The following is a 13,728-nucleotide window of genomic DNA, read 5'->3' as shown; positions in this document are numbered from 1 at the left end:
TCTCTCTCTCTCTCTCTCTCTTCTCTGTGCTGTGCATTTGTACCAGAACATCTAAATTCTAATTATAAACAAAAAAAGAAACAAACAAGGCGAAAGAAAAGGAAAAAGCTACCAAAAGACTAGAAAGCAAGGAGACGACAGACAAAGCACAAACCATTTTCTGACACTGAACAAAACCGAAGCTTCCTTTTGTTCGCCCACTCTTGCCATTTTCACCTCTCTCGCGTTTTCGCTTTCTTCTACGGCCAAAGCTGTAAGCTTTCTCAAGCTCTTGGCTTTGTTAGTTTGCATTTGAATTCGGATTGGACTTTCGACTGGAAATTCTGTTGCTTTTTTTTTTGGGTATTTCTCTGTGGAGTTCATTGTTTGCTTCAATTTTGATTGCTAAAGTTCGATTCTTTGATACTGTTCTTCGTTTGGATTCTGGAATTATGGTTTGGGCAGTGAGAGCTTATGATTGCGTTTACATGTTTCTGATGGGATGTTGCAGTGTTGCTTGTATGATTTCACTTTGAATGTTGTGTTAAAAAGTTTGAAACTTTATGCGGATCACGGGAAGAGAATAAATTTGGTGGAGATATATGTAATATGAAACTGTTTTTAGGGTACTCTGATCCAAATGCTTAGTGAGAACTGCCAAGGTTATAATCTGGTTTAAGTACTGTCTCTGTATGGCTTTACTGGAACACTTCACATCTGTTATGTATGTATTGGATTCGTGGACATTCTAAAAGTTTGTTTCGAGGGGTATACGAATCATTAGTAAAACAATGGGATGGGGAAATCTTGATAGTAAATGTAATATCAGTTTCTAAACTCTTATGCCATAGGAATGTTAGATCCTTTCAATATTTTGCTCGATATCATCTTTATCTTTATTGTGCTGTTGCATGACAATGTTTAATGTTACTGGACAGTAGAAGCTGCAATGTTCCTGAGGATGGTGTGCTGAACTTGATATCGTACTGAAAAGTATGTTATTTTTTTCTGCCTTCTGAGCCTAAGCTAGACTTATACTCAATCCGTATGCATTTGACAGAAATGTTACTAACCTGTGTCTGGGAGTGGTAATGTCTCCGTTGCACTTGAAATGGTACACTTGGTGTTGTATTCTGGTGGGGCATGTTTGCATGTCTTCCCTGTCTCTTACTTCAGGGCAGCTCAGAAGTACAGGCATTGTGTCAGAAGACTGGATGAAAAGTTTGGGGTCACATATAAGTGATGGCTTTGAAAGCAGCACCTCGGCTTATGTAGAAACAATGTTATCATCTCCATCAAGCAAACAAGTATCTTGTGAGGACCTGGAAGGTGTTGGATCATTCAATTCCACATGCTTGTTAAACTCAAACTTGTCTTTCAATTCTGATATTCAGATATGCGGTACTGGAAACCTGGAGATACTTCCTCATGTATCAGTTATATGTCCATTTGAAGGCTGCATGATTACATTTAACATGTCTGGAAATGTTAAAATTGGTCAATTTGCTGTTATAGTTGCTGGTTCTGTGGTTTTTGCGGCTGCTAATCTGACTATGGGGTATAATTCTTCTATAAATACAACATCCTTGGGTGGATTGCCACCTTCTCAAACTAGTGGTACTCCAGTGGGCTATGATGGAGGTGGTGGAGGGCATGGTGGCCGAGGTGCTTCTTGCTTAAAAATTAATCAGACAAGCTTTTGGGGCGGTGATGTTTATACTTGGTCAAAATTGTCCGAGCCATGGAGCTATGGGAGCAAGGGTGGAGGCACATCTACCAAATATCCATTTGGGGGAAATGGTGGAGGTCGTGTTAAGCTTCATGTGAAGGATTTGTTATATCTAAATGGATCTGTAACTGCAGAAGGAGGGGACAGCGGGACAACTGGTGGGGGAGGATCTGGTGGAAGTATATTCATACATGCTGTTAAGTTGTGAGTATAAATTGCTGCATTTGCTACTTTACTATTTTATATATTCTCTTCAGAAGGCTCTCCGAGCAACTAACTTTATTGAAGACTAAGAAACTTAGGGTATATAATGCTTGGACAGACACTAATTTTCATTTCTAGATAGAACTTTATAAAATGGAATTTGGTGAATCCGCTTTCATTCAGAACGTCTGCTAGGCAGTGTGTGGAATGGCCGAGCGCGGACCTATGGCATAAAGTGAGAAGTAGTGCATCCATGTGTTATTGAACTAAAGAAATTACATGATTGTAATAAAAACTGGACTTCATTGACATAGTTTGTGTTGTAAACCATATTAATAACTTACCATGAGATAATGTAAACAGGAAATAGGAAACAGAGGAAGCAGAGTTTTGTAGATTATTTGCTCGATAAAAAAAATTGAAATATATTTATTAGAGTAGTGGGAAAGAAAGTATAAAAGTTATGGCATATGAAGTGAAGATATGATAGTTTCAATAGTTATTGTGAGAATTAGAATATATTAAAATAAAGAAACCGTTGGTAAGTGGGAAATCTGATGGTTTCTAGATGGTCTAGATTAATACTGTAGATAAGAAAGATAAATAATTACAAACCTAGAAGCTGCTGAACCTACATCGCTTATAGTACAACAGTCTAGTTATGAAAGTTTATATTATTACCTGGTGCAACACTCAACTCGACATGATGACATCTAAACATTGTATTAGATAAGTTTTCAATTATGATGTAGGAATCCATCTGTTGTTTATCTATTAACCATTTGATATCTTGGGGGTACATCTGTTGTTTATCCATCTGTTTGCATATTTTATTGTCACATAGGAAGGGATATGGTACAATAAGTGCTGCTGGTGGAAGAGGATGGGGTGGAGGTGGTGGTGGAAGAATATCACTTGATTGTTACAGCATACAAGAAGATGTTAAAGTCACTGCCCATGGTTCGTACTCAGCTAGTCTTAGAAGCAGTAAACCATTGAGTTTCAATTATTTGGTTCTTATTTACTCCTTATAAACCTGATTTCTTGTAAAAAAAAAAAACAAAGAACCTTTTCAATTTGAATAATGGTTGCTCACAGAAAACTTTTCAAATGGGTCAAGCTAATTATTTAGTGGTTAAATTCTTCTGGAAAGTATAAGCCTAGCTGTTTTAGGCTAGCGCTGTTTTTAGTGGGACTTCTTGTTCACTGCTTTTACTCTTTATTTTCAATTACAAAAAAAGTTCTGCATCTGTTCACTGGTAGGCAGTATCACACATCTCAACACCATCATACATTCATAAATTAACCTGGTTGCATCCTATCTTGAACAAACAACGCAGTAGAGAAGGGAAGAAGTACAACAGAGGGGGTGGGAGATCTATTAATAACTCCCTGGTGATAAAAATCCAGTCTAGAGACTCATAACTGCATGTTCAAGCTTATTCAACTTATAATAAATATGTTTAAATTCCCCAGCCCTAGAATATAATTTTTGTTGGGAATTATTGCATCCTATATTTAATATGCCTTTATCTTTGTAGATCCATTGTCATGGAAATTATAACTTCCAAAAATATCCTCATTTTTATTGTTTCAGGAGGTTTAAGTATTGGCTGTCCTGGGAATTCCGGAGCAGCTGGCACATACTTTAATGCAGATCTGCTTAGTTTAAGAGTTGGAAATGACAATATCACAACAGAAACTGAAACCCCTTTGCTTGATTTTTCGATCAGCCCGTTATGGTCACATGTTTTTGTGGAGAATAGTGCAAAAGTGTTAGTTCCACTACTGTGGACCAGAGTTCAGGTTGCCAACTTTTAGATACTCGAGTAATTTTTTGTTTTCCATAAGTTGTTTTTTATGTGAACATTTTTCTTTTATTCTTTTTTAATTACCTGTTAAAATTGCAAAGTTTATCATTCATGAGATGTGGCTTCATAAAAATTTGACTGAAGATATCCATCTACTTCATATAGCGTCTGCTGATCATCCCACAGATACACCACTGTTACATGTTTTATCTTAAAAAGTCTCTTATTGAATGCCAAGTCTGTCTTCATCTTGTATGCCTGGTAACCAGAAGATATATAAATATGTAAGTTGTAATATCACTTGTTCAATTGTGAAGGTGAGAGGCCAAGTTAGTTTATACCGTGGAGGCAGCATCATCTTTGGACTGTCTGAGTATCCAGTCTCTGAATTCGAACTTGTTGCTGAAGAGCTTTTGATGAGTGATTCCATCATAAAGGTACACTTTAAAAAAAAAATCAGGTGCAGCAATCTTTTAGTTACGATGAACATGGAAAGAGACTGAGGAAAGTTGAATGAGATTTTGAACAAAGTTCGGTCCAGAATTGTGTAAAATCAAGACTATCAAACCTGTATGACCCCTTAAGTTTTGGAAGGAACCAGCTTTCCTGCTCTTTGGGTTGTTTCTTTAGCAAGAAATTTATACACGCTCTCTCTGATTTAGTCAGCAATCATGACCATCTTCCTATTGTGCTTCCTGACTTTATATCTGCTCATGAACTATTTGGGGTTTGCTTTCTCAGTTTCGTTTCTAAATGTGGGTGTAGTCTATATTGATCCTTTTGTACTTTTTGCTGATTTGTTTGTGTTCTAATCTATCAATTTTACAAAACAATATGGTGTTATGGTGCGAGTTATGCATGTAATACCAAGTATAATATCTATATGAAATTATTTTCCTTAAGCTCTATAAACTCTCTTGTTTTTTTTTTGTAAAGAGTCTAAGAAAATGCCTTGATGTAAATGAAGGTTTTTGGTGCATTTAGAGTTTCTGTCAAGATGTTACTCATGTGGAACTCCAAAATTGAAGTAAATGGCGGTGGAAATACCATTGTTACTTCTTCAGTTCTTGAAGTTAGGAATCTCATTGAGATGAGGGTATGATTGTCTGAACGTTATCAATTTTATGTTTTACGATTTGAAGTATGTCTCCTGTCGAATTGGAAAGCTGAATTAATGCTTTGCTTTTTTGCAGCATAAGTCTGTCATTAGTTCAAATAAAAACTTAGGTGTTTATGGTCAAGGACTACTGAAGTTGACGGGTCATGGTGATACAATAAAAGCCCAGCGTCTTTCCTTGTCTCTCTTTTATAACATAACTGTAAGTTGGTGTATACATTTGTTGTCATATTAATTGAACTCTCTCAGTACCCGCTATTGTGCTGCAACTTTCCCATTCTAATAGAATCAGGTCAGAGATTAGTAACTTTAAAATTGAAGCAGGTTGGTGCTGGTTCTTTACTTCAGGCTCCTATGGATGATGATGCAAGCCGAAAAGTGTGAGTATTAAATTTAGGGCTTGTTGCTCTGTGATTATGTTTTCTTATTTATCAGGCCAGATAAATTTATTGAAGGTTGTATGTCGGTTCAACTTATGTAGGGTAACAAAATCCCTATGCGAGAGTAAGACATGCCCATTGGATTTGATTACCCCACCAGATGATTGCCATGTCAATTACACACTCTCCTTTTCACTTCAAGTAAGAACTGGAATTTATTGAAGTAAAGAAGTTGATTGATGCACATTCAAAATGAGCATCTGCTTGACAATAATTTTATCGTGCATGATTTATGCTTAATATGAAACGTTGGGTACCTTTATGTAATGTAAATATTTATTTTTTCCAGTCCATTGATCGGTTGAAATTTGTTTCTGCTCGTGGCACCTTATCTGTATCAAACTTAATTACATTACATTTATACAAACTTAATTGCACTTTACCATAGCCCATTTCATAAATCAGATATTCAATTTAAAATAATTTTACTACAATAATGAATGACCATTCCGTTAGCATGATGACATTCATTTCCTTTATATATCCAAATCAAAATCAAATTTATCAGGTTGCTTCTCTGGCTTTAACCTTTAATTGAATTAACTCTTTCCTGATCGGTTACTGGGTTGGGTTAACAGGTATTGCTGTTGACATATATTTTCCTTTGGCACTTCACAGATCTGTCGTGTAGAGGATCTTCTTGTACATGGCGTTGTCAAGGGAAGTGTTGTTCACATCCACAGGGCTAGGACTATTATCATTGCTACTGATGGCCGGATCACTGCATCTGAACTAGGTAACGAGGTTATTTTTAAAAGGAAGTTGCAAAAGTTTAAAGCATCTGATTACATTTAATTCATCTTCTTTTCAGGTTGCAGTAAAGGTATTGGAAAGGGAAACTATTTAAATGGAGCTGGTAGTGGTGCTGGACATGGAGGAAGAGGGGGCTCTGGTTATTTTAATGGGAGGGTGAGCAATGGGGGTAATGAGTATGGTGATGCTAATTTCCCATGTGAATTAGGGAGCGGAGCTGGGGATGCCAATCATTCATATGGAAATGTGGTTGGAGGGGGAATAATTGGTAAGTAATTTTGAATTAACTGCTGGCCACATCCTCACTGTTTAAGTTTTTGGGATTAGTTGTAAAGTTGCAAGCTTATCAATTGTATGAGAGCATCTCGTAAAAATCCTTGCAACCTATCAACACAAGTTAAATACAGATTTTGGTCCCTATTTGGTAAGGGGAATAAGGGCTGGCCATGTAATAGGGAGTGTTGGATATAATATAATTGTTGTCCCGCATCCTAATGACTTGAGCCTTTAGAAATGGTGGTAAACTAGTCTTTGGTATGAGAAATTCCAACTCCCTTGCTAATACACCTACAACAAAAGGGAATATGGTTTGTTATGTGTTCGCTATATCAATTTTCTTATGATTCATATTTATTGCTTGCTAGTGATGGGATCCATCCAGTGGCCACTCTTAAGGCTTGATGTCTATGGATCTTTGAGTGCTGATGGTCAAAGCTTTGATAAAGCAGTTAAAAATGATAATGGTACTTTAATTGGCGGGCTTGGTGGAGGTTCAGGTGGGACAATCCTTCTTTTCCTTCAGGAGCTGAGATTACTTGCACAAAATTCATCGTTATCTGTAGTGGGAGGCAAAGGTGGTCCACGAGGTGGAGGTGGGGGTGGGGGTGGAAGAGTTCATTTTCACTGGTCTAAGATAGATTTCAGGGATGAATATACTCCATTTGCAAGTATAAATGGCTTTATTAACAGAAGGTATGATTTGATGTCATTGCTATAAAATTGCACATTGCTGTCATCTTACACATCTTGGACTATTTAACATTCATGTTGGATGATTCATGTGTAATGAACACCATAAGCATTGTGTTTCAGGCTTTCATTCCAACATCTTTGAAACTTTTCCTTGATACTGTTTCACTTCTTTGGCCTACTGCCTTAATCATTTGACATGCCAGATGCCATGGAATGGTCATATCATTCCATAATTGACAAGTTTATTAAGTTTGGATTATATTTCACATTATTTTGAATTATGTATAAGCAACTGATGATTTTTCTAGTTGAGAAAATACCATGCCTTAGATAGCTCAAGGTGATTGTAGTAGTCTAAATATTTCTATTACTCCATTTTCAAGTTAATTACTACTACTACTACCACTAAGCAATTAGTGCGAAAAAGTCAGTAATAGTTGTTTCCCCTCACTTCTTAAAAAAAATGTTACTAATATTTTTGAATATTTGTTACATTCAGACTGTTTTCTGTTTTATTTAATATCTGATCACATTCTTTGTCGTTCCTTTGCCTTTTGTTTCAATAAAAAACTGTTTTTAATAATAATAATAATAATAATATGATATTGTAATAACAGCCAATTAATTACTTGCTTTCTATTATGTATCAGTGGAGGTGATGGAGATGATGGAGGTCGTCATGGATATGATGGAACTATCACTGGGAAGAAATGCCCTAAGGGCCTTTATGGCACCTTCTGCAAGGTAAACATCATCTTGTTACTTATCTTGCTTTTATTTATATAACCTTCCGCGAGTAATCAAATCAGGGTACTCCATGAAACGTTCTACAACGTGTTGGGGACATCGCCATAGACCCTTAACTCTAGAGTCCTTGTATAGAGTAGAAGCAAGTACGAAATTATAGGATTGTGGCAGATATCATAAATCATGTCAAGCAAAGATTTTGAAAAAGAAACTCTACCCTAAGTCACCTTTTAATCATGAATTGAGTATTGGCTCCTTTTTTTCATTTTTTTTTCTGTTTGGTCATTCTGAATTGTGCATTCAAAGAAAAAAGCATTCCTATTTTTTATAGTAGTATTATTCTTTTCTTCACAGGAATGCCCTGTTGGCACATATAAAAATGTTGATGGTTCTGATGCTCGTCTTTGTACTCCATGTTCTGTTGACCTTCTTCCACGACGTGCTGAATTCATTTATGTGCGAGGTACATTGATGATTGTAGTTTTATAAATAATTGTTGAGTCTCTCCTTGGTTCCATTTAAATTTTGCTACAGGGGCATTCATCTCACAAAAAGATGCACACTTGCTGCAGGCGGGGTGACTCTTCCATCATGCCCATATAAATGCATATCTGAAAAATATAGGATGCCAAATTGCTATACTCCACTTGAGGAGCTTTTGTATACCTTTGGGGGGCCTTGGCCTTTTGCAATTGTATTGTCATGCATTTTGGTGCTTCTAGGTCTGTTATTAAGTAGTTTGAGAATCAAACTTGTTGGATCATGTTCCCACAATAAAGCTGGTTCAGTTGAAGACCATAATCATCATCATTTTCCTTCCCTTCTTTCCTTATCTGAGGTACACTCCCTTTATTTTTATTGTATGGTTTAAGCAGCTGTGAGTTGACTTGCTGAATTTATAACACATTCCTGCACTCTTATTCCATTCTCTTTCATAAATTATGATACCTTAGGTGCGGGGAACCCGAGTTGAAGAAAGTCAAAGCCATGTTCATCGCATGTACTTCATGGGTCCTAATACATTTCGAGAACCTTGGCATCTTCCTTATTCTCCTCCAGATGCAATCATTGAAATTGTGTAAGAAATTGGCTTAACATAGAAGCTAGGATAATTTAATAATCATCTAAGAGTGATACTTTGAGTTATTAACTAGGTTACGTTAGGTGTCGACCATTATGATCAATGCACTTGAATGCAAGCAAATTTTATTATTAAACTGAAGAATCAGTCTTCCAGGGTTCTTTTGCTTTTGAAAGGATAATTGAAAGAACCACTTTAGGGTGGCGTCAATTTGCTCCATCTTTTGTCTTAATATGATTATTTACATTGCAACCTTTTCCTGTGCTACAGGTACGAAGATGCATTTAACAGGTTCATTGATGAGATCAATTCTGTTGCTGCTTATGACTGGTGGGAAGGGTCTGTTCATAGTATACTTTCAATTCTCGCATATCCTTGTTCTTGGTCCTGGAAACAGTGGCGGCAAAGAAAGAAAGTTCATCGCCTTCAGGAATATGTAAAGTCTGAATATGACCACTCATGTCTCCGCTCTTGCAGATCTCGAGCCTTGTACAAAGGGATGAAGGTTAGACCTTTTGTTCTTATTTAACCCTTCCAGTCTTCAGTTTTGTAGTTACGGTCATTTAGTAGGTTTCTGAGGTTGCTACTGGTAGTCAATAATTAAGATTTCAATCCTTTCAATCTGATGCTCATATTAGCATAGATGCATTAACTGAAAAAAAATTTATCGTCCATAATTCTTTTTAACAGTTATTTTGAACTTTGTCCAGCTTTTTTTTTTATGTAAGAGGGGGCTTGAGTTTGATTAATTTTTCCCATCAGTCTTCAGATGAAAATATTACTCCCTCCCTGCTTAATTGTTCTTTTACATCAGACTAACTTTAAACTCAGTTTTCTGTTACTGATGATTTAAAATTGGTTCTTGTATGTGTCATCTTCATGATTGAAATTGATGCAGGTTGGAGCAACACCAGACTTGATGGTAGCATATATTGATTTTTTTCTGGGTGGTGACGAGAAGCGTCTGGAATTGGTATCAATCATCCAGAAAAGGTTCCCCATGTGCATAATCTTTGGTGGTGATGGCAGCTATATGTCACCTTATAATCTTCACAGTGATTCATTGTTGACCAATCTTCTTGGCCAGGTATTCATTATACTTCTAATCTTCAAATTCATTATTTACGGTAGTATAATACCTTAGAAATGATTCTAAGTTATGTCATACTGTTCACAGCATGTCCCAGAAACCGTTTGGAATCATTTGGTCAATGGTTTCAATGCTCAGTTGAGGATGGTGAAGCATGGATCCATTCGAACTCACCTAATTCCTGTTATTAATTGGATAAGTAGCCACGCAAACCCTCAACTTGAGTTCCATGGAGTTAAAATTGAACTTTTATGGTTTCAAGCAACAGCTTCTGGTTATTATCAGCTGGGGATATTGGTTATAGTTGGGGATTATCCCCTTCAAAATTTGCACCAGTCGAATACGTGGTATAGAAGTAATAATGAGCTGCCAAGGTAACTTTTACTAATTGATGTCCCTACATTTCTTCAGAACGACCATAATACATATTCTAATTATTTTTTAATTTAAAATGAAGTTTATAAACCAATTTTAATTCAAAGCTACCGACTATAAAACAATATTGTAGCGGTTACCTTTCAGAGTGATTGTTTCTGGTGAAGATGGTAAGTGGCATTCTCTGCTTACCTTACAGTATATATGTTTAAAGTTATCCTGAGAACGTGCTATTATCCTTTATTTAGAATAAATACTGGACATTATGGTGCAATTGGGTTTGCAAAGGAAAAAATATTTGCCCCACAAGAAAAGGGAAAATTGATAAAGGAACATAAGAACTGAATCTTATTCTGATAAGCAACTAAAGCTACTATACCTAATGATTCTGTACATTTACTTTATTATTATTATTTCTCTCGAAATGAATCTATCAAAACTGTTAGATTTACTTTATTATTTTCCAAGAATGTTTTTTATCTAGTAAGAACAGATAATAGTTGTCAGAAGGTTGTTTGATTCACTTCAATTGATGTTCAGGAGCAAGTAAAAAGAAATCAAATTTTATTTGCCCTTTTTATTGTAATTGAGTTTAGGTGTCCGACTTCTGACTGCATTTATGTCATTATGGAGCTTAATATATAGCACCTGAAACACAAATGCTTGATTCATGAGCTATGTATTCTTTTGTATAATTGATTATTGACTCAAGTGTTCCTGTGTTTATTGAACACCAGGTCGAATTCTGCATGTGCAAGTAAATGTCCAAAGCAAATGCAACAAAGTTGGCCGTATGTAGGTCATGCACTGTCAATTAAAAGGATAACTGGAGCAATAAATGGGGGCCTTATAAATCAGACTACCTTGAGATCTATGGAGTATAGAAAAGACTTATTTTTTCCGCTTTCTCTTCTACTGAATAATACAAGACCTATTGGCCGTGAGGTACATAATTTAGATATATATACTTATGTGATTAAATAGTCTGATGTCCAAGAGCTAATAAAATGGTATTTCTTCAGGATACCCTGCTGCGGTTGATAAGTGTCATGCTTTTAGCAGATCTTTCTGTCACCCTTCTCATGTTGCTTCAATACTATTGGATTTCTCTTGGGGTTTTTCTTGCTGTCTTGCTCATACTTCCTCTATCTCTACTTTCTCCCTTCCTTGCCGGATTGAGTGCCTTATTCAGTAAGGAAAAAAGACGAGCTTCACTTGCTCGGGTATATGCATTGTGGAATGCGACATCCCTATCTAACATTGTAAGTTATCAGAGCATGTAATACTGGTAAATAAAATTCACCTTTAAAATTTTTATGTTAGTGCTAAGCAACTTATGGCTATAAATGTGACACTTGAGCTATTCATCATATCTTTGATAATTTAAGAGGGGATGAATTTGTTGCTCAGCATTAAGACTTTGGTAAACCTTGTGGCATCATTCTTCTCAATTTACAAAGATAGTTCCCTTTTTTCTATTCACTTAGATGGTCTGCTGCTGTTATTTAATTGAGTATTTCGTTCTGCTCCAGTTGGTCTCCTGGTGGTGTTTTACGGCTAACAGTAGTATCGTGTCCATAATTTTTATTTCTTAATTTTCAATAAAATCGTGCTTTTTATGAAAAAATAAAAAATATATACCATATGATAACTATCTGTAAGCTTGGTCTTGATCAGCTAATAGAGTTTGTTCGTGATTTGCTACCATGACAGACCTTTTAAGTTTATCAATATTGTATGCAAGTTAAATGATTTGTTGGTCGATTTGGAAGATAAGATTCATGGTAAAATGAAGGTCGCAAGAACTATTATAATGTACATTCTTCGAGAAGACATATTGAGTACTTACTGAGGTTTAAATGTGTGATAAATTGATAATCAGGAACCTTTACTAAATTCTTTGCATTATGGTACGATACTCACCTTCTGTAATCATCAGTGAAAGAAAAATTTGGTGGCAATATTGTAGTGTCTAAACCATTTTTCAGATGTTGCATCAGTCTTTAAGGAATAAATATTAATTCAAACACCTATTTTCTCCTCTAGTTTTATTTTCTTGCCTTATGTAATTGGTTTTGATGTTTCAGGTAGTTGCTTTCATATGTGGCATTTTCCATTGTAGCTTTTCCTTTTTAAAGGCAGCTGACCGGTCAAATACATGGAACACTAGGAGGTAAGGCTTCAACTCTATTCAATCTGGATTCAGATAATTATATCTTTTGGAAGAAACTATGTTCTGCTTGTTACCCATTTTAATGTTTGTGTGTGAATATGTGCGTGTTTCTGTTTGGGTACATGGCAATCTATGAAGCCAAAAATGAGACTATGTATAACATGTTGCATGATTACCTAGCAATCACTTTTTTCTATTTATTAGATAAGTTTATCTATTGTGTGCGTTTATGAAATAAGAAAGGAAATGCATTCATCAAAATCAGCTCATTTTTTTCTTTCAAGTAATAGTAATGTAAATATATTCTGTAGAATTTTGGCATCGGTAATTCGTACATGTCAATGTTTATATCCTTCTTAATTGTTCTTTCCTCCAGGGAGGACGATAAATGGTGGCTTTTGCCAACTGTTCTTCTGCTGTTCAAGTTAATACAAGCCCGTTTTGTAGACTGGCACATAGCAAATCTAGAAATTCCAGATTATTCTCTATTCTGCCCAGACCCAGATGCCTTTTGGGCACTTGAGGCTGGCACATAAAAGGGGTGGATAAACAATCGAAGTGCCAATGACTAGGATTCTTTGTTATTCTTGAGAGAGGCTCTAGTGTTTTGGCTCCTCTATGGCCACATTGCACAGGTGGTGGTTTATTTTTGCTTTTGTAAATGTTCATATTCATGTTTTTCCACCAGTGCGCATTTGTTTTTCTTTGTAAATACGTCTTTAGTTGTACAAAGGCAGTAGTTTTAGGTTGCATAGCAATCATAGTGCAACAGTGTAAATTTTTTGAGGCAAGTAAAGAAAATAGATAGATATGATCTAGCATGCATAGAAATGCTATTATCAAATAGTTTCGAGTTTGTGACAGTTGTAGCAATACTAATTAGTGGCGACGAAGTTCATTTACTGATGAATCTACCAAAAACTTCATCGTCAGAGATGCCCACAATCATCAACTGATTGTAGTTAAGTTTGAGAAATGGTACGGTTGATAGAACTGGCATGGTGTCATACGATAGGAGTGGAGATATACACGGATACACCTTTGAACTTGCTATAGAAGAAGGTACCTAGGGAAAAACCAAGTATACGAGATGGTAGAAAGTGAAGTGTCGACTGATTTTGAAAAGAGTGCAAAATTAACTCCGATTTCAATGCAGATATAACTAAAAAGCTTCCTAACACTCGGGACATGTTTGACTTAACTTCTTCCATATAGTTGATGAGATCTTGTTGGAGAGAAGAAATCTCACATCTAAGA

The 13,728-nt window shown here is 35.9% G+C and overlaps 1 protein-coding gene across 3 annotated transcripts; it reads left to right on the top strand.

The window, feature by feature from the left end:
* The first annotated feature begins 89 nt into the window (after positions 1 to 89).
* Positions 90 to 13,311, top strand: LOC126793722 (uncharacterized). 3 transcript variants are annotated; one of them, XM_050520324.1, is made up of 23 exons: positions 90 to 253; positions 921 to 1,912; positions 2,757 to 2,872; positions 3,510 to 3,718; positions 4,041 to 4,160; positions 4,691 to 4,819; positions 4,917 to 5,042; positions 5,165 to 5,220; positions 5,322 to 5,421; positions 5,899 to 6,016; positions 6,092 to 6,301; positions 6,678 to 7,005; positions 7,656 to 7,749; positions 8,107 to 8,215; positions 8,325 to 8,590; positions 8,706 to 8,830; positions 9,104 to 9,338; positions 9,732 to 9,920; positions 10,011 to 10,297; positions 11,036 to 11,243; positions 11,321 to 11,560; positions 12,386 to 12,471; positions 12,848 to 13,311. In XM_050520324.1, exons 2-23 carry the CDS (start codon positions 1,071 to 1,073, stop codon positions 13,005 to 13,007), a joined length of 4,353 nt encoding a protein of 1,450 aa, XP_050376281.1. In that variant the 5' UTR covers positions 90 to 253; positions 921 to 1,070; the 3' UTR covers positions 13,008 to 13,311. The 3 variants fall into 3 exon arrangements, 2 of the variants coding, with proteins under 2 accessions (XP_050376281.1, XP_050376282.1); XM_050520325.1 differs by having other exon boundaries at positions 99 to 253; positions 918 to 1,912; XR_007672088.1 differs by lacking the exon at positions 12,848 to 13,311 and having other exon boundaries at positions 11,361 to 11,560.
* The last annotated feature ends 417 nt before the right edge of the window (positions 13,312 to 13,728 follow it).

The sequence above is a fragment of the Argentina anserina genome, chromosome 5 (assembly GCF_933775445.1).
Source record: "Argentina anserina chromosome 5, drPotAnse1.1, whole genome shotgun sequence".
NCBI lineage: Eukaryota > Viridiplantae > Streptophyta > Magnoliopsida > Rosales > Rosaceae > Argentina > Argentina anserina.
Note: the sequence above shows the minus strand (reverse complement) of the source record. Positions and strands in the feature narration are given on the sequence as shown.